Source organism: Astatotilapia calliptera, chromosome 13 (genome assembly GCF_964374335.1).
Source record: "Astatotilapia calliptera chromosome 13, fAstCal68.1, whole genome shotgun sequence".
Classification (NCBI taxonomy): Eukaryota; Metazoa; Chordata; class Actinopteri; order Cichliformes; family Cichlidae; genus Astatotilapia; species Astatotilapia calliptera.
In genome coordinates, this window is record NC_137434.1 from 8,049,131 (window position 1) to 8,069,299 (window position 20,169).

General features: G+C 42.5%; 1 protein-coding gene across 1 annotated transcript; it reads left to right on the forward strand.

Moving 5' to 3' along the window:
* The first annotated feature begins 926 nt into the window (after positions 1 to 926).
* ret (ret proto-oncogene receptor tyrosine kinase) lies at positions 927 to 19,455 on the forward strand. Its single transcript, XM_080287570.1, has 20 exons — positions 927 to 1,295; positions 10,273 to 10,518; positions 10,762 to 11,055; positions 11,493 to 11,728; positions 11,812 to 11,995; positions 12,074 to 12,273; positions 13,387 to 13,669; positions 13,784 to 13,915; positions 14,382 to 14,492; positions 14,591 to 14,707; positions 14,825 to 15,069; positions 15,157 to 15,304; positions 15,425 to 15,532; positions 15,615 to 15,829; positions 15,960 to 16,082; positions 16,169 to 16,239; positions 16,439 to 16,576; positions 16,741 to 16,840; positions 17,466 to 17,613; positions 18,478 to 19,455. The coding sequence occupies exons 1-20, from the start codon at positions 1,229 to 1,231 to the stop codon at positions 18,633 to 18,635; spliced, it is 3,324 nt and encodes a 1,107-aa protein (XP_080143696.1). The 5' UTR covers positions 927 to 1,228; the 3' UTR covers positions 18,636 to 19,455.
* Positions 19,456 to 20,169: the final 714 nt, after the last annotated feature.

Genomic DNA, 20,169 nt, shown 5'->3' on the forward strand with positions numbered 1-20,169 from the left:
TAATTTTCTCCTTTAACCTTCCTGTGATCACCAATTTAAGGGCATATTGTTTTTAAAGTCTTCTTTAAGATACTGACGGCTCAGTGAGGGGAGGTGAAAATGTAAGCACTGTAAGTAGCAGCTATTATATTTTCTCCCAGTTGGTGAAAGTTAGTGAAGCGTCTGAGAAAGCCCCCTTTATCTTCTGTAGCCCAGTGAGCCTTTGTGTTTTTGCTCCATGCAGAGACATTGATTGGAAAGACACTGCTGAGAGAGTGACTGGTGTCCTGGCCCGAGGCTGCAGCAATGCATCACTCCACGCTATCTCCTCACTGTTCAGTCACACAGAGATCCCGCTCTTTAACACACCCTCAGCTTCTGACATACACGCACACACACTCAGACCTGAGAGAGGAACGGTCCCACATCATTTAACCCCCTGATTTCATTCTGGGACTTTGATCCAAAGACTGCAGAGGACTTCTACTCAGCTGGGGAGTGTTAATTATCCACATGGAGTACTTGGATGCAATAAAATGTCTAGGCAAAAAAACCCAACAACAACAACTTAGCCCTGTCACTTCACTGGCAGGAGTTTCACTTAATTCTTGCCACCAACTGGAACATTGTGCTCAAAGTCTATTTTTTATTCAACCGAATTAAACAAACGAATTCATCGAAGCTACTTCAAGCTTAGCAAAATTAAACAAAAAGGCACAATTACAATTATCACACGGCTGTTATAATGAACCGGTTACTAAAACGAGCACACCTGATGCCCACCTTTAAAGAGCGCCTGTGCCTTTAAAGTGAACCATTACGCGCCCAGTCATAATTGTTAATAATTACGCCCCACCACCTCCCCCGCGCAGATCCTTAATGAGATGACTGACCTGCTGTTAAATTATGCTCTTAAATTTCCTGTAGATGCTATGCCGCCCTGCTTCTGCGGAAGCAGCGGGGCAGTGAGTAGTGAAGCAGTGAACCTCCCCCCCCCCCCCACCTCCCCCCACCAGACCAGCCAGTCAGCCCAGCAGCAGCCTCTGTAGCCTCAACACAGCAGCCCGTCTATGGGACACTGAGGACTTCATCTGGATGCAGAGCGCGCACTGGTTTATACCCCCCATCTTTGTATATTTTATCGGTTTGATTATTGCTCTTGTTATCATTATTATTATTTAATTTTCGCCCAGAGGAACTTTTTTGGATCGTCTTTTCATTCAGAAACTTTCACCTATGGTTCGCGAATATGGGGTCAAGTTGTGGTTTCTCTCGGGGAAACATCGTCGCGCTGTTTCTGCTGCTGCTGCTGGAAGGTAAGGTTCATCATCAGTTCTCCTGTCACTGGAAAAGGGTGAAGGAGCGCACGATGAAGTTGCAAACTAATGCTAAATGTTGCACTAGTGTGTCCGAACGTTTTTGAAAACAAAATAAATGCTCTGGTCTTAACTATTAATACAGAGGAGACGATTTAATGTTCGCTTCTTATTTTAAACGCGTTCATCCTTAGTATTATAAATTATTCAGACAGCATTAGCTTTAGTCTTTGAGTTTTTATCTCCGTCTCTTACTGACCTTTCTGCCAGAGAGACCGTTTAGCGCAGAAGGAATTAAAATATGTTAATTTAAAATTTATATTTAGTATCTGCAAAGCTGGCCAAGGTGAAGAGAAATAGGTGCTGCCACAGAGCGAGCCACTGAACATGAAGTCTAGATTGCAACTGACAAATACACAGGGCTGCTCAAGTGAAAAGCTAAATTGCAGCATTTTGGAAGCTGAGTGATTTTTAAGGCCTTTTTCCCCCCGACGAAGTATCTGAAAGGGCACGAACACAACGCCAGCACTGTGCCACACAGCAGAAAAGTGATCCTTGCATTGTGCGCTGGCTATGCGTGGCATGACAACAATGAAACGTAGAGTAGAATGAATGCAGCCATATATCATAATATTATAATCCCGTCCACAATCCCACAGCCCAACTGCACTAACACTGCCCTCTCATGAAGTCTATATTTAAAGTGTCCCTCATAGTTCAGGACTGTGCCGCCAGTATGTCAGATGTAATGCTCGAACAAATACAGGGTGTTTTTTGGACATCAGAGGTTATCAGTGCTTTTATAAAGGGAGGCAAACAAGCATTATGATCAAAGTCTTTGAGTGGATCTGGGATGTATAAAAAGATGTTCATTTCTATGTGTATGGAGCACTGCTGGTTTTTTCCTGCAATAAACTACAGGCCTACTTAATCACCCAGGGGAGCAGTTTTCTGCAGAGTAGTTAAAAAGATTAATGCAACTGTTAAGGTAGAACACTTTTATGCAGTGTCCTCTGATTATTTTTTCACTGTTACACGCGCTGTTTAATCAGTCCATAGTCCACACACAGTCAGTCACACGCATGCTGTTCTTACAGACCTTACATGCATCCACATGGCTTTTCCTGCTGGGCTCTGCTTGCACAGTCACCAAAGCAGGCGTTTCTCCTGATATTTATAGAAGAAAAGGGCTGGTCTCGTTGCACTTCATGTGTCAAGGACGTGTTGGTAATTAAATGGGTGCTGAAAGCTGCACCCTACGTGAATGTGGCGCCCATCACCTGCCTGTTTGTTGCAACAAAAGACCTACACTTGTTCAGGGAGGAGAAGAGGCGAGCCATGGGCAGGTGTGCAGCAGCTGCTCCTATCTCTGGGCAAACACTGGCTGTTTGTTTTCTTCAGGAAAATATCGCCTGTTATGCAAGCGGACGGGCCGCTTGGGCTGCTGCCGGGCTTGCCACAAAGTGACATAGTCTGATTTTACCGGATCGATGATTGTTTTTATTTTACCCCACTTTGTGAGGATGTTCTGCCTGTTGTGACTCCTTTAAAACATCTTAAATCACTAAATGGTTTTTACATATGAGTCATTTTCCAAGTAAATGAGTCATGTTGTGATGCACTTTTTGCATCACATTACGTCTAATGTGGATTTTTATTGCTGTTTTAGTCACTGATTGAATCTAAAGAATATTTTTGCTTTAAATTTCAGTGGTACTACTTTGGTAAGCTCTCTGCAGTTTTACCAGAAGGTGGTAGACGGTTTTGTGGTCTGGTGTGAACTTATCCAGCTCCAGCTTAGCATTGAGAAAGGAGTTAGCAGTGGCCTCGAAAAGATCGAGGACTCCTATCATTCTTGTATATTATATGAGGGATGGTGGAAATGAGGAGGGCAAATAACTAGGATAAAATGAAACTCTCTGTCCTGCCAAGGCCCTTTTCCTTTACTGTATGTGAGACCATGATTTAGATATTTTTTGGAGTTCAAACTCAGAAGTCTCCCTCATTGCAGAGAGGAAGATATTGCCAAAAATGTATCTTCAATACGGACAATATATCCCACCCTGCACACTGTTCCACTTGCCAGACTAAGACTAACTAAATGCGCCACTGGATGCCATAGGGGGTCTTTCCTTCCTGTGATCTCGTCCACTCATGAAGTTCCACATAAATATACATATGCATTTGTCAATTTAGTTTAACTTTAGTTTTTCTGATCTTCAATGTAATTGTACAAATGGCACAGTCATGAATGGCTATTACAAAGGAATTTCCCGGTGGGGTTTATATAACTCCTGCTCCAGGTTCCAGTTTACTGATTAGTTTAGTGTTTCTCGCTGAGATCATCAAACAAAGGAAATTGGCAATCAGTGCTCACTTTTGTAGCAATCAGCATTTTTAAATGTTCCTGAGACATTGCCCTGCACTTAAGACCAAAGTAAAGTAGTTCAAGACATAAGCTGAAGTGAACTGGGAGCTGGGACGCCTCTATTCATTGTTCTTTATGAGGATTCCCATTAGCTGCCACTAAGGTTGCAGCTGCTCTTCTGTCTCTGTGCTTACGTCGTTAGAGATCGTGCAGTCACATGCACTTCTGTGTGAACAAAAAAGACCAAAGAAAGGAATATCTGGCTCGTCGTTACTTTGTTTTTATTTACATTTTGAGGAAATCTGGAGAGCTCACTGAAACAACCCTTTATTAATTAGATTAGGCCTTCAGCATCAGCTGGCAGCTTTATAAACAAAGCGTTTTGAGTTGAAAATACATTTTGTGACGGAACCTGGTCAAAGCCAAAATCCACTCCCCCTTTTTAACACACACATTTGTGTAATCTCTTACACAAAAAAGTGCCACAGATGTTTTCATGTAAAAGCATTGATCTGTTTTGCTTCCACCGTGACCTTGTTACGGTATCTCTGACCCTTCCTCGCCCTCTGACCGGTGAAACCATAACATAGAGGTATAGTGCTCCTCCTTCCCTTTAACTCAAAGCGATCATTTTCATCAGCATCTTTTCCTCTGGAGAAGTACCAGACCAACAGATCTCATTTGATACATGGTGCTATTGGATTTAGCCCCTTACAGCACGATATAATTAAGTAAAGCTTCTGTCTTGTGTTCCTCATGGATGCATGATAAATATTGTCAATTTTCCACGCTTGTTGTCACTGTGTTTATTTGAGTGTGAGTGGGAAACATCATTATGCAAGTAGATCAGATCTTTTTTACCGAGCTACGTCAACAGGAGTGCTTTTCTTTTTTGCATCTTAGAAAAAACATATTGTGATTCTTAAAACTTGCTATAGCAAAAAGTTTCTTTCTTTTTTTTCAAAATGTGGCAAACAACAGACTATATTATTTTGATTCAAAACCAGAGCTAGCTGGCGTGTTCCCTCTTTTTTTAAGCTCATGAGCGACAGTAAACATGCTGTCAGCCACAGACACTCTGATACCTGTTGGAACAGCTGCAGCACTTTAGGCTGCTTTGTCTTCTCCCGATTTTCCCACTTTATCAGTCACAAGACTCTCATCCTTCGAGCTTCCCAGCCAAAGTGGACCCACGGTTTTGAAATAACTTTCATCCAAATCACTGCTACTGCCTTGAGACTCCTGAGAGTCCCGACCTCTAATCCTAGGCTGCCATTTCTGCCGTCGCACGGATGCCGCTCCTACCTGTCAAACCCCTGTGTCTGATCCTCTAGTCAGTTCAGGGTCACACTTCGCTCTCATGCATGGGTAGAATCTAATTTGCTGTGGTGAAAGGACAAGGAGACATTGATTGAGATTTTCCCCTCGGGGCATTTAGTCCTCTGGTTTCACATGGGTCTTGACAAGTTGTTTTCCAGTCGTGCAGCAGTGCACATCGTGTTTGACCCGTCATTACAACAATAAGTAAAACAAAGCACAGGCCCTGCTTATCTGAGTCCACATGGTGTGTGTGACACTGCAAAAATGGGAGTGACTCTACTGCCATACTGGTGCCAGAATCAAATTTGCACATTTACTGCAATCTCTCTAAAGAGAGCAAATCATAATAGTGGAAAATGTCCTTAAATTAACATTTTCCATAAATGCTGCTGATTCAAACTTATGTTGCTGTTTTCCCCCATCCTCTTCCAGCCCCACTTTGGCATCCATTTTTTTGGTCCTTCTTTTTACTAAAATGGATAAACATGCTGGAAATCTTTTTTCCGTCCTCTGCAACCACCTGCCAATGCCAGAAACTCTGAAAGCTCCACTTCCCTTTGTGCTGGTAGTTCAGTGATCTCCACTCCCCGGCATAAAACAGCGACTTTTCCCATTGTTTCCACCAGATTCTCTCATGTTAGGACAGTCGTAACAAGCAGTCATAGTCTAGCAGTGCGAATAGTGGCGACTCATCTTAGTAGTGCCATTTAATGACGCTGGTGCATTGATGATTCCCACAGTTAGGACACCTTATATATTAATGCATTTTTGCTGTGTTTGCTTCTTTGAAACAACAAGACTGTTGATGCTTCTGATGCACAGTATGTGTAAGTGATACACGTGACTGTGTTCAGCCTTGTTAGTTTTTCTCTCACTGCAGTGTTGCTCTGTTGTTTTTGCCTGCTCATTTTGCACCCGACTAAAATAATCTAACAGCTACTTGATAGATCGCCTTGGAAATGTGTACAGACATTCATGGCTCTGAGAAAATGAATCCCGATGATCTTAATGATCCCATGATTATTATTTTTTTGGTTTGCTTTATTGAGCACAATAATTAGGTCAAGATTTTAATTTGTCCAGTAACTGCACAACTAATGACATCTCCATCAATCTCAGACCGTATTTAGCACTGATTAGAAGATGCTACAATACAAACACTGGCATTGTCACCATGATGCAGCGTTACTGATGTTAGCATTCAGAGTACAGAGTAATGCTAAATGTAGATGATAAATACAGTCTCAAAGAGCTGGTAGCATGAGTCTAGACTGCTTGGTGTAGTGTTAAAACAGGCTGTAAAGCAATTCTTTCCCAAATCTGGTACTTTAAGCTAAACCCTTTATGAAACCTGTGGCTGTGAGCTATTTATGCAAATATAAATAAGCTCTCTGTGTTTTGACACGGGCATTTAGAGTATTTGCCTCCTTCTGTGTACATGTCAGTAAATCTGATGGCTTTTTACCACTGCTGTGGTGAGGGTAGATGATTTTATCAAAGCAACCTAATGACTGTTTCATCAAACTCAGTCTGGAGCTCCATGATGTACCACGTGTTCAATTTTTGATGCCACAGTCCTCCCCAGAGGAATCCTTAAACTGAGTTTGTACTTGCAGCTAACCCCTAAGGAGAGGTCCTATTAGATTTCTTGATGACTGATGAACATGGTTCATTGGACCTCAGCTCTTGTATTCTCTGGGGAATAATTGGATTACATTATGTGGTAATTGATTATTATGTTACGGTATGCATCATGGTAAACTGAGTAATCTACCTGGAGCCCGGCTGCCTTTTCCAAACTCAGATCAGCTATCTTATTAATCGGATGAAAACTTCGATGTCTGTGTCATTATGACAGGAAATGACTTTCTTTCCTTATTACACGTGTTGTTTTGAAAGATCGAAAAGCATCAGAGTCATGCCTATATAAATCCAGGTTCTGAAACCAGTGTGATACGATGAAGCATTTGAGCATAATAGGACAGGAAACAGAGGAGGGGGAAAGATTTCAAAACATTATGATCAATATTAGCTTTCATAAGTGGAATTATAGTCGAATGTGCAGCTTTTTAGCTAATTGAATCTCTGAAGAAAACCATTCCAGTAGCAGCAACATCTCTGGAAGCAGAGCAATCACGATACGTTTCCGAGTGATTATTATTTATATCACCGTGATATAACTGGGTGAACTGCTCCTTAATGTGCCTGGCTACAGCTTCTTTGTAAAAGATGATGGATTCCTTGAAAATGTGGATATTGATGGGCTAAATTGTGGAGCAGGCTGTGAAATTACACGTGCACAGTAGAAGTAATGTTTCAGCGTCCACGCACAAGATGCCTAAGCAACTCCAATATTATGTTCGGCGGACGTGATTGCACTTGTGCAGCTTTTCTCTCTGTCTGTGTCATCAGTGGAAAACAATCAGCATCACTGTTGATTAGTGTGGTTATTGATTGATATGCTGCCAGATACACTGCCTGTCCAATGGGTCGTTACCAGGGGCAGACGCAGACCTCATTGACCTTGGGAGAAAAAGGGGCACGAAGCTGAGCTCTTGCTGTTGGAGGTCCAGACTAAGAACGCAATTATAATGTCAAGTTATCACACAGCAGCAGCCGGGCAGGGTCACGTTTCCTCATCTGCCACGCTGCTGACAAGGATGCTCAGTGAGGACGTCTGAGTGGGAGATCCACATTTTGTTTCATTGAGGATCGGAGGTAGATTAGTAAGCCAGTGGGTTACTCCAGCACATGAGCTCATAGCTAGTAAATCTATCAGGCGAAGCACGCATTGAGCTAATTGAGTTCCTGTCTTTGTCTGGGACGATGGAGGGCGTCCCACCCTATCAGCTCAGACCTGTCCCAGACATGCTGTGGTCTGTGGCTGACGGGGAGCGTGGTTTCACATTTTGTGATGAGCTTTTGTCCTTTTTGTTCTTTTGCAGTTATAATACGAGACAAAAACAAACACACGCGCGCCAAGGCACGATTAACTCATGGAGACTGCGATCGTAAACGACAACCAGGAAGCGCACACGTTTATAGAGACGTAAGAGGGTTTTCCACTGTTTCGTGTTCCTGTTTTTCAGCGTTGGATAAATCCAGTTTCACTATCCACTCGGCGGTACATGATATCTACAGTAAACATGGATTGCTACATGAATTGTCCTGTTTAAACACTCTCTGTTTGCAAAATTACTTTCAAAGGAATGACACTGTATGCAGAAGCTCAGCATGAGTTTTATAGGTGATCGAAGGCTGTAAAACATCTGCTTATGATGCTAATGTTTACACACTGTGAGCAATAACAGGCCAAGGCTGTTCCAAAACAGCCCACTAAAATCCGGAAAGAACGTTCTTTAGCGGTCCAGAGACAAAGCATGGAAATGAAGCCTCTGCAACGTCTTTTTAATCTTTTCGGTCATTATTTAGACATGAATATAATAGGTGAAAATGTCACCACCAGCTGTATTTCTGCCATTCTTGTGCATCATTTAGAGAAGGTAATGAGTCATGCCTTGGAAAAGCATCATCATGGCTTCACAGACCAAAGATGCCATTTGCTCGGATGGGCCTGCTTGATGCATTCAATTAATTAGTTTTGATATAAACTGCTTGCTTTCTGTTGGCTTCTGTCCTAGAAAGAAATTGAATTTTGAATGATATAAACGAATTGTGTTGCAGGGGGTCCGGCCACTGTGGCTTGCAGCCAATGCCTGCCTTCATAAATGTGTTCAGCTCCCGCTGGTTAACACGTTGGACCATGTAGCTTTATTTGCAGAGCTGCTGTCATCTGCTGTATTCAATTTGTGGCCGTCGTCTGTAAGATTTCTGTAGATTAATTAAATTGTCTGTATGCATCCGATGAGGGATTGTAGAGAGTAGTGGGGGTCTTTTCTGACCTGTCAAATAGAAATGAGTCCAATCGTTTAACATCTTATCCAAGCAGTAGAGACATTAGAACAGTAATATATTATGATAATGATTAAGCTGCTTTTCGAGCCCGTGCCACTGTGATAACAGCCCCCTCTAATGGTTGTTTTGGGTATACAGTTGAAGCCCTGATGCTCAGATTACGCGTCTTTTAATGTGTTTCATACCTTTTAACTGTATAAACTGAGTATAATTACAACCTAAAATAATCTGTGGGCAGTTCTTTACTTTTTTTCTATTTTTCCCCTCAAATCTTTCGTACAATTTCTCAGAAATCTTTTATGCATCATGAAGCCAATTACCTATTTCAGACCTTTTCATGGTATGAAATAGTAAAAATAAGCTAAGATGCAATGGAAATATAATAAAATGCAGTCAATAGTATGAGTGTGAATGACTGCATTTTGGCTGTAATAGATTTAGGGGATGGAAAAATCATCCCTAGTCATGAAACCGGCTCCCACCATCCCCACCAAGATTAACAAACATGAGCCCTGCTGTTTGTTTTGCCTCCGGAACACTTTTAATAAAAAGGTCTGCAGCCTCATTGAGCGTATCTCCATCCTTGAGGAAGGACGGCCACATTTTATCCATCAGCTCGGCCTCCTGTCATCTAAGCCCCTCAAAATTAAATCAATGTCTGAAACCAGAGCCGAGGCTTCAACTGCACCAACAGAAATAGAAAATCTAGTTTTGCTGTCTGCTAATGACATTAGTGCGTTCCCTAAATGGTCGCCTACCGTCATCAAAGAGGAACACAACAGGGATATAATTACAGAAGGAACACTCGCATCTCCATTTTCCTGTAAAACACACACGCAGCCTGCTATTTTGCTTTATGGATTACTCGTCAACCCCCCCCAACACACACACACGCACACACACAGACTTGCAGGCAGTGATACATGTCTCCTCCGTATCATGTTATTCCTTGTAATTAAACTTTTCAAGGTGAACACAAGGAGAATCGGAAACCACATGTTATTGACCACATGAGAAATTCATTAAAGGAGCTGCATAAGTGTCATTTGAGCCCTGCTTTCAATTTCCGCTAACGTGGGGGAGAGATGAAAGATATATTAGAAGAAAAAAAAACCCTGGACCTGTCGTAGTCCATGTATGTGTTGATTTCCATTCAGTGCCCAGATGGCATTGTCAGTGGCTATTGTTGACTCAGTTAAACATCCAGAAAGAGATGTCTGATATGCTGTCATCAGCACCTGCAATGTAATCGTGCCTTATTTTTCAGTTATGGTAACATTTTCCTTAAAAGCAATAATAATAACACTTTTTTCCTGTGATTCGTTTGGTTGCCAAATTTTAAACATCTGGTTATTTCATGTCCACTTGGTGCAGGAGCGACGTGTCTGTACTTCCCTCAGAAGGAGTACATTGAGACTGTATATGTTGGGCAGCAGGCCGGGACACCCATCCTCCAGGTCCACGCTATGCGGGACGATAAAACTGAGAAGCCACACTTCTACCTGTGCCCAACAAAGACTGCCACGCCTCCACACTACAGCTCCTGGTTCTACATGAACATCAACACCGGGACACTATTCTTGAACAAAACCCTGGAGGAGAGCGACTTTGCCCAGCTATGTGAGTTGGATACAAGGCTTTTGATGGTAATGCACAGTCCTATTTCAGTGCCAGGTATTCGCTACACACAAGAGTAAATTAGTTTCTGGACATTTATGCTCTTCGCATACCAATAATGCTCTGGCTTCGAGTTCAGGATGATAATGTGATTGCATAAAAGCAAAGAAGAGCTGTGTCATCAAAAAAAGCACTGTCTGAGATTAAAATGCCTCTTGTTTTTGTTTTGGCTCTGTGTCCCATCAGATCAAAGGTCGTGGTCTGTGAGAAAGTTATTCCTGAATGCCATGGTGCGATCTGAGTTCACCAACAAGCCCTTTTGCCTCATGCGGAAACCTGTGCAGATCACCTTGGACTTTGTCAATGCCACATTGCCTCAGTGTGCTCAGACAGATACGAAGGAACTCTGCTTCCCACACAGAGATACGTCCAACCCACACATCATGGAAAACAGGTTCCCAGGAGCCCTGCGGCAGCTACAGCGTCTCACCAGACTCAATGTCTGCCCAAACTACACCATCTCTTACAGTGTGGAATCAGGTTAGACACATCGGACCAAAAACATATTATCTTGTGAAAGGAGAACCATATGTACAACTACATATGTATGCATGTATATGTATGTATGTGTGTATTACCCGCCAATATAGTCCATCATAGGATAATCAGAAGTAGTGTTTTTACATTTTGGCTGATGCCGGCAGCATCCCGTGAAGGAGCGGAGGCCATTTTCAACCAAAGTGCTCATTTTTTTTTAGTTGTAATTTTTTATGTTTTAAATATCAACACTTAGAGTTTCAGTTTCAACAAACTTTTTCAAATGAATGAAACTTTTGACCCTGGTTTAGCTCCATTGAGATGTTTTACGATGCTGCTTTTATGTCATATTCAGTATGCCACCTGATTCATGTGGTTGCGTCCACATGCAGGCTCGTTTGTTCGATTGTTTTGTTTAATTTTGTTCCTTTTTTCTGCAGACCCTCCGGGACCTTTTGCTGTAAACGACAACAAAGAGCTGGTGGTAAACGCTCAGCTGGACCGCGAGGAGAGCGAATGCTACAGACTCCTGCTGGTTTGTAACGTCCAGTCAGAAACCACCATCATCAAGGTGGAAACGACGCTGAATGTTTTTGTCAATGATGAGGATGATAACGCGCCATATGTGAACGGAACAGACTCGGCAGACGTAGTCATCAGCTATAATCGGACGAAGGTGATTGTGTACAGATGCGGTGTTGGTTAAGTTCATGTTTACATGAGGCCTGAAATTTCTCAATGTGACTTTCTTTTTTTCAGGGTGGAACTTTTGGCTCCTTGTATGTCTTTGACAGAGATCTAACCCCGATCTTAGGTGACAACCACAATAAGTATGTGGGGACTTGGCTCAACACTGACCCATGGATAAAGGAAACATTTGACATAAAAAACTCCTTCACTGAAAAAAAAGCCAAAGGCATTCGAGAGACTGTGCACAACTACCGTAAGTACTCCAAGGCTGCGCGCGCGAGAATTAGTTACATTAGGAGATGAGGCTTTTCATGATTTCTCTTGATTTCAGAGCTGGTCCTGAAGAGGAACCTGCACGTGACAGAGAATCGCACCCTGCAACTCGACTACCTGGTCAATGACACCACCTATCCCGGTCTAGAGGGAACAGTGTTGCTGCACTTCAATGTCACCATCTTACCCGTCCAAATCCACTTCCCCAACGTCACACATATATTCACAGTCTCACGCAGAGCTTCTCCTTATGCACAGGTACTCATGACTGCATGACTGCTTATCATGCAAACCTTGAACTTTGTGTTTGGTCTAGATTTAGATTAAAATATATATTATTATAAACTTTTAAGAGAGCTGGGATAGGCTCCAGCCCGACCCAAGAATTGGAGTAGTAGAAGAAGATGGATGGATTAATGGACACACAAAAAAAATTATCTTTCCATCGTGATAGCATCACGGACAGTGACAAAGATATAGTCTGAATCTTTTTAATGATCGTATTCATGACATAATTAACAAATGAATCATTGTTGGCCTATGAAAGGGACCAGGGACAAAAGTCATAGGCAATATGAACCATCAGTGGCCTCATATCAGTTTCTTTATACTGAACTCTGACAGAGAGACTTCAAGAACCGGAATTGTAGGTACTTGCTCCGTTATGATGCATTGGGAAATGCATTTGATTTGACTAACCCTGCTGTACACTGGCTTTATAAGCCATCACATTGCACATGCTTTAGTACACAGTAACTCACAACTACAGATCTCTCTGTATGTTTTTAAAAAATAAAGATATTCACCTGTGTCTTGCTTAAACCAAACCTGTTTACAGTCAGCAGAAGGTAAAACTTCTGGGAGGTTTAGTAGCTTTTATCCATTGATTATTGTTCAGTACTAATCCAATGTAAGTGGCCATCAGTGCAATCCTTTGACATTATAGTTACATTAAAATCCTGATAATAATAATAATAATAATAATAATAATAATAATAATATGAATACATTTTATTTATGGTCAATGGAGCTGTTTAAGAACAGCTCCATTGACCGTTAAATCTACAGATAGACTGCCACCTGCTGGCAGTAAAAAAATAACATCTCAAATGTTTTCTGTTCATTTTCATACTTTGTAGCAAAAACAAAACTATTCTGGCTTTATAAAATGTACCACAATCAGTTTAAATGTAATTATTTGAATTAACGGCAGATTTTTTTTTCTTCAGATCATGTAGGAATGAACTAGTAATTTGCATTTCAAATTGTTGTATTCAGTTGTTTACAAAAGGTGTGTGCATTATTCCATCCTTACACTTGTATTCTCCAGTGTCATTCACGTTTTCAATCTCTTGTCCCAACTCCTGTCAGGTTGGCAAAATCTGTGTGGAAAACTGCCAGCAGTTCGATGGCTTCAGTGTCATATACCGACTTGAGGTGCCAGATAAGAACATGTCTGCTGACTCACAGGCCTGCTACACAGCCATAAGCATCACCCAATCCCCAAACTGGAAGTGGGGACATCTGTATGTGAATGACTCTGAGGCACTGCGCAAACCCGAGTGCCAGGACTTGCAGTACCTTGTTGTTGCTCAGGAGGGAAACGAACAGCTGGAGGCGAGCACTCAGATCCACATCAAAATAGATGGCACAGGTAGGTACTACTTCACAGCAAGCACACATGCAGACTATTTTCAAGCATGTTACCCCGATCTCTAGTGTCCTTTAAAGATTTGGTAATGTGCTCTTTTGGCTTTGCTGTACGTAGCAATCAAAGCTGGTCAGAAGAGCCAGCAGGTCCTGTCCTGTGCAGAGAACAGGCAGCGAACAGATTGTGAGTCTACCCGAGGCCTGGGGGCAACAACCGGCAGATGCCAGTGGAGGCAGGGCACTGAGAAAGGTACTTTATATTTCATAAAGACAAACTTTTTTCTCCTTAACTTGTAACTTTTTAACATTACTGAATGATTATGAGACCTTGGGGGAAGTTCACTAGAACCAGATGAGTACATGTTTTCTTCAGTGTAAGTAATGAAACAAATTAAAGGGCTAAAGGGCCGAATACTGCATGTGTATCCTTTTCAGTAAGATCATTTTGCTACAGGAAGTGGCAAAACATGGTCCTAATTTGGCTGAAAAACAAGTGTGACTAACACCCTACTGTTGCTAAAGCAAGCCAACACTGAGGTGCAGGCTGCTGTTAAAACCGTTGCATGTTGCAGTGTTAAGGACACATGCAGTCAGGTTAAGGCAACTTTTGAATGGGTTTTTGAATGCAAAGTACTTGCAGTTTGGTTACCAGTCTTGGCTGTTTTCCCCCTTGTTTCCTGCTGAGGTTTCTTTCTTTTCTTGTGTTCATATTCCAGGAATAACTGAAAATTATTCAACATGCTCCCCTGACCTGCAGACATGCCCAGATAGTGTTTGTGATGCAGTGGAAAGTAAAGATCCTTCAATCTGCCCGCAAGACTGCACAAGTATGCTTTCCCTTTTAACACACATTCAGTGTATAACAGCGAGAATAAGGACATTCTGCTTTATGTAGACTGTGCTCACGCTGGATTTGTCTCTGCAGAGGAGCCCGTTATTGGAGGCCATGAACGAGGCTTGAGTGGGAACGGGATTAAGGCCTGCTATGGAACCTGCTACTGCTTCACAGAAAGATGCTTCTGTGAGAAGGATGACATTGAGCGTGAGTTTCCCTAAACCACACAGAACTGCTGCTGATTAACTCACTCCGTTTTAACTCTGAATCAGCAAAGCACTGAGTGCTTCTTTCTTTAAAACTGTGCAACATACTCTCTTCCAGAGACGCTATGTGATGACATGTGTAAGACCGTCATTGCCACAGCTCTTCTCCTCTCCTTCATCGTGTCCATCCTCCTGTCCTCATACTTCATCCGCCGATACCACAAGAACTCGCCAAAGCCCCCGATAGCATCTGCTGAGATGACTTTCCGTCGGCCAGCTCAAGCCTATCCCATTAGCTTCCCTGCCAACAATGTCCGCCGGGGCTCGCAGGAATCAATTGAGACCGAAACCTTTAAAATACCTGTAAGGTTCTTCCAGCACTTTCATCTCCTGTGTCTCATATATTGAATCTTTTGAGAAGTACAAACCGTCATTGCCTTGTCTCAACAGGAGGATCCAAAGTGGGAGTTTCCTCGTAAAAACCTTGTGCTTGGCAAGACGCTGGGAGAAGGAGAGTTTGGGAAAGTTGTCAAGGCAACAGCATTCAGGCTGAAAGGAAAAGCTGGATACACCACTGTGGCTGTGAAAATGCTTAAAGGTAAAAGTACCCAGGCAAAGGCCAGACAAGCCTAGCAGCACTTGTGATATATGAGGAGTGAATGTCTGAAGAGGTGAGTGGTTTCATCATTATGATCCCCCCTCTTTTCCTCCGTGACAGAAAACGCCTCTCACAGCGAGCTGCGTGACCTGCTGTCAGAATTCACTCTGCTGAAGCAAGTCAACCACCCGCACGTCATAAAGATGTACGGAGCTTGCAGCCAGGATGGTAAGACCTCCGTCTTCTTGCCATCCCATCCCAGAACATGCGTGTTGCACATTGAGTCTAAGAGCCCTGCTTCTCTGAATAGGTCCATTGTATCTCATCGTCGAGTATGCCAAGTATGGGTCACTCCGTAATTTCCTTCGTGAGAGTCGGAAAGTTGGCCCGAGCTATATGGGCAGGGATGCCAACCGAAACTCAAGCTACCTGGAGAACCCAGACGACAGGGCTCTCACCATGGGTGACCTGATCTCCTTTGCCTGGCAGATTTCCAGAGGCATGCAGTACCTGGCAGAAATGAAGGTATAAGGCCAAGCTGGTGTTTTTCTTTGTAAAATATTTGAACAATTCAGTGGAAGATTCATTGTAAGAAGCTTAAATGTCTGTTAAAGAAAAATGTGAGGCACTTTAAATGAGTGTGCTGGTCCAACAGCTTGTCCACAGGGACCTTGCAGCACGAAATGTCCTTGTTGCTGAAGGGCGGAAGATGAAGATCTCTGACTTTGGTCTGTCCAGAGACGTGTATGAAGAGGACTCATATGTTAAAAGAAGCAAGGTAGACAAAATAATAGAGAAGAGTAGTCATGATACAGGTACGTATACTGACATAGTCACTCAGCAGCATCTCTCTGTATTTTTCAGGGCCGTATACCGGTTAAGTGGATGGCAATAGAGTCTTTGTTTGACCACATTTACACAACACAAAGTGACGTGTGAGTATAATTACGTCTTAAAGGAAATATTCTGACATTTTGGACAACAATAAGACAATAAAGCCCATGAATTAATCAGCATGCTTTTTTTTTTGGGCAAGAACGCAATTAAGGGTGTTTTCCATTTGCAAAAAAACCCCAAGTCTCACTCTTATCTGTTCATAGAAATATTCTTAGGACCTTCTGTATTTTATTCCAGCTGGTCCTTCGGTGTGCTGCTGTGGGAGATTGTCACTCTGGGAGGAAATCCATACCCAGGTATCGCTCCCGAGCGCCTATTTAACCTCCTCAAGACTGGCTACAGGATGGAGAGACCAGAGAACTGCACGGAGGAAATGTGAGCTCTATTCTGTCACTTTATCATATCTACTTTAGCATCTCCTCATTACCATTGAGTGTTATAACTCCCCTGCACCACATTCGGGGGGAAATGACTCAGCTGGGAGGATTAAATGATACTCACTGTATTTCACCCACTTGAACCGTGCTCCTCTTTTCCAGGTATAACCTCATGCTCCGATGCTGGAAGCAAGAACCGGACAAGAGGCAGACGTTTGCAGACATCAGCAAAGAACTGGAGAAGATGATGGTGAAAAGTCGGGTATGTTGAAGCTTTAAAATACCTTGTAGTGCTTTATTCATTTCTCTCCCCGGCAAGGAAGCAGGGGAGCTATAAATCAGCCTCTTTCTGTGTGTTACTGGCGCGATTTTGACAACACTTCAGTGAAGATCTGACAGATACAAGTTTGAGGGGTTTTCCTTTCAGATTTGGAGCAAGTCTAAAATAAGCAGTGTATCGTTTTTTAAGGACAGCATGTGCTTTGTCCAGCACGCACACAGACACATGCTGTGTTATGTTGTATGAACTGTCACTCTCCCCAAATCTCCTAAGATACCATAATTAGTGTTTGAAGAGCAATCCTAAATGTGGCCTTGGGCAGTGTAATCACAGAGCATGCCAGTCAGGCTCCTGCTGCAGAAGTGAGGCTAAATATAGAGCGTTTGAGCAGATGGGAATGCAGGCATCCTATAACGCAGCGGGCTCGTTCTTCACTGTTATCAATACCAGATAATGAGCAAGACTCTGGATGTGGTAAAGAGAACAATTTGGCAGAAATGTCTGCTGGAGCTTGCAGTCAGTGCACGGGTCACTCGTCCGACCTTTGCATGCTACAATCCCCCTCCTCCTTAATCAGCCTAATCACACCCTCATCTGCTCTTGTCAGGATTACCTGGATCTGGCGGCGTCCACTCCAGCCGATGCCCTGCTGTATGACGACGCCCTCTCTGAAGAGGACACACCACTAGTGGACTGTAATAACGCCCCTCTCCCTCGAACCCTCCCCTCCACATGGATTGAAAACAAGCTCTATGGTAGAATCTCCCATGCATTTACTCGATTTTAGAAACAGGACACACTACACAAGCTCTCTTTTTTGGCAAGTTGTGATTGGCTTTTTTTTTTTTTTTTTCCCGTAGTCAAGTGTGTGTGACTGTGATCTAGGCATGCCTTTCGCTAATGCTGACATAGCTCCCATTTCATCGTAAATGAGAGGCTCAGCTTAAAAAAAAAAGAAAAAAAAAAGCTCCTGTGTCTTGACTTTTTCTTTGTTTTATTCGGACCTGCTTCTAATGTACACAAGCACTGACCAAAAATTGCTATATTTGTAAATATTGAATATAAATCTCCTTCATTCTTATTTATAATCCACTCCTCATACTCATGCTTCATCTGCATTTTTAATTTGTAAATAGTTTTGTTTGTTTCCCCCCCATTCATTTCCACATTGTCCTCATCTCGTCATTTATTTGCACTGGAGGAAACGGTGTGTAACATTTGAAACAGGTCCTCGCTGATTCAATCACTCATTGTGGTTTGAATTCCAGATTGTGATAAATTTCCTGTCTTTCTAATGTACATTAGCTCTTAATCCATTATGATGAACAGAGAAACAGTAAGGCTTTTGAATGCAACTCTCAGCATGTTGCATATTGCCCCGAGCGAAATGTAGGGGCAATAGTAACAATGCAGGCTTAATAAATGACAAAAAAAAAAGAGGAAAATAATAAATTATATTATCATTTATTCTGTGTCGCATATACAATACAAAGCCATAACTTTACACTTCTCAGAATCAGATCAGGATTTGTTTTGGAGAGTTTTGTTTGAGAACCTTACTGTCTGCACGCTGTTTTTCTTTCACTGAGTGCAGAAAAATGATGTGTTCTCATTTTTAGGCATGTCATACCCCAACTGGCCCGAGACGAGCCCGGTACTGCTCAACAGACATGATGCCACTAATCCGGTCTTTACAAGATATGCCAATGATAGTGTTTATGCAAACTGGATGGCTTTGCCTTCACCCGCAAAAGCTGTGGACAAGCTTGATAGCTAAAGACAGACCGACCCTGTAGAAAAGACGACTAAGTGGTATAGATGTGTATATTTCTGTAAGACTGTACATAAACGATCTGATGCTAAAGTTGGTTCCCTTTTATTTCTGTTGCACGGGTAAGCAACCTTTCCGACTGGGGTCTTTTTGCTGCGAAACCAGCTGGACCAACATAGACCATGCTTCACTCAGCTCTTCAGTATGTTAATTATTATTACCTCACTGGTTATGTCGGCCAAACTGTATCACTGCATGACTATTGTACCAGATTGTATGTCAGTGTCAATGTCTTTTAAGTGCCTGTGCTGCTTCTACAATAGCTTCCAAATGTTCATGTGTGACTTTGAAGTTTCAAGCCCAGGAATTAAAGGGGACGTCTTTACCATCACCTGTTGTAGAAAGCTGGGATTGAGTGGACAAAAATGAAATGCTGAACTTATTCTGAAAATTTAAAAAATAAAATAAAAAGTTTCTACTTTAGAGGATTGTGCTCCTCAAAATGTCAAAGACCCTTTATTTTGTGTTTCTCCCGCGAGATGTCTTGAAACTGGTCTCACCAAAGAAAAGTAAAGCAGACATGTTCAGTGAATGGGTTTTTCTTACTTTTGCTCTTGTTTTTTCACATTGAAAACATCATCTTTTGAATGCCACTCCAGTGAAAGGACACGAGGATTAATGTAGACTTAATGTTATAGCTCACATTGTCCTTCACTGTAATGGCAGCCTTTGTGGAAAAATATGATTCTGTAAACCAACTCGTGTCCTTGCTGTTATGTTGTTATTATTTGTTATGTTCCAGTTATTAATAAATATTTAAAAAATGTGCAATTTGTCTGTTCCCCTTATATTTCTAAAAAAATAATTATTATATCTAACAATAAAATTTTATATATATATATATTGTAGATCTACAGGGGATCCAGGTTTCAAGCTTGGCCATGATCCTATTTTTCAGGTCAGTTCCTCTCGCACTCAACGATCCTTCTCCTATCGCACTTGGGGCTATGTACCCAATCTCGGGTGGGGGTGATGATATCTCCCCCCTGACCTGGCGTCCTGACTCCTCCTTGCCGTAGCATTTGTGTTGTACCTCGTCAATCTCTAGCTGTGAGAGCAGTCCCTTCTTTCGAATGTTGGAACACTGCGCTACTAGTTGTTTCGCCGTCATTGTGGATGTTGGGTATCGAAGAATCCACAGGTCCCTCATCCTATTCATGTAGCCCCTTCCGCCGGGGTTACTTGCGTAGTAGCATTCCAACAACGCCCTGTTTTCGTCTCTTGCCCACCGATGCCTTCTTGTTCCAGTAGCCCACTTTTCGTCAGGGTGCCCTGGTTCCTCAACACCTGACGCGGACCTTGTTGATCCGGGCGACGTCCGAGCCGGCATGCCTTCATATTTATCTGTCTCGCTCATGTCTGCGGTAGGCTTGCTTAGCATAGGGGGTCTAGCCTTAGGACCCTTACTGGATACAGACGCCCCAGGCAGGAATCGAACTTGCGATCCTCTGTTCCAAAGGCACAGAAATCAATTATTTTT

Excerpts from the sequence above, each read along its gene's own strand:
- ret (XM_080287570.1), top strand. The coding sequence starts at position 1,229 with ATGGGGTCAAGTTGTGGTTTCTCTCGGGGAAACATCGTCGCGCTGTTT. Across the intron at positions 13,670-13,783 it reads CATCAAAATAGATGGCACAG|CAATCAAAGCTGGTCAGAAG; the intron begins GTAGGTACTACT and ends TGCTGTACGTAG. Across the intron at positions 13,916-14,381 it reads GAGGCAGGGCACTGAGAAAG|GAATAACTGAAAATTATTCA; the intron begins GTACTTTATATT and ends TTCATATTCCAG.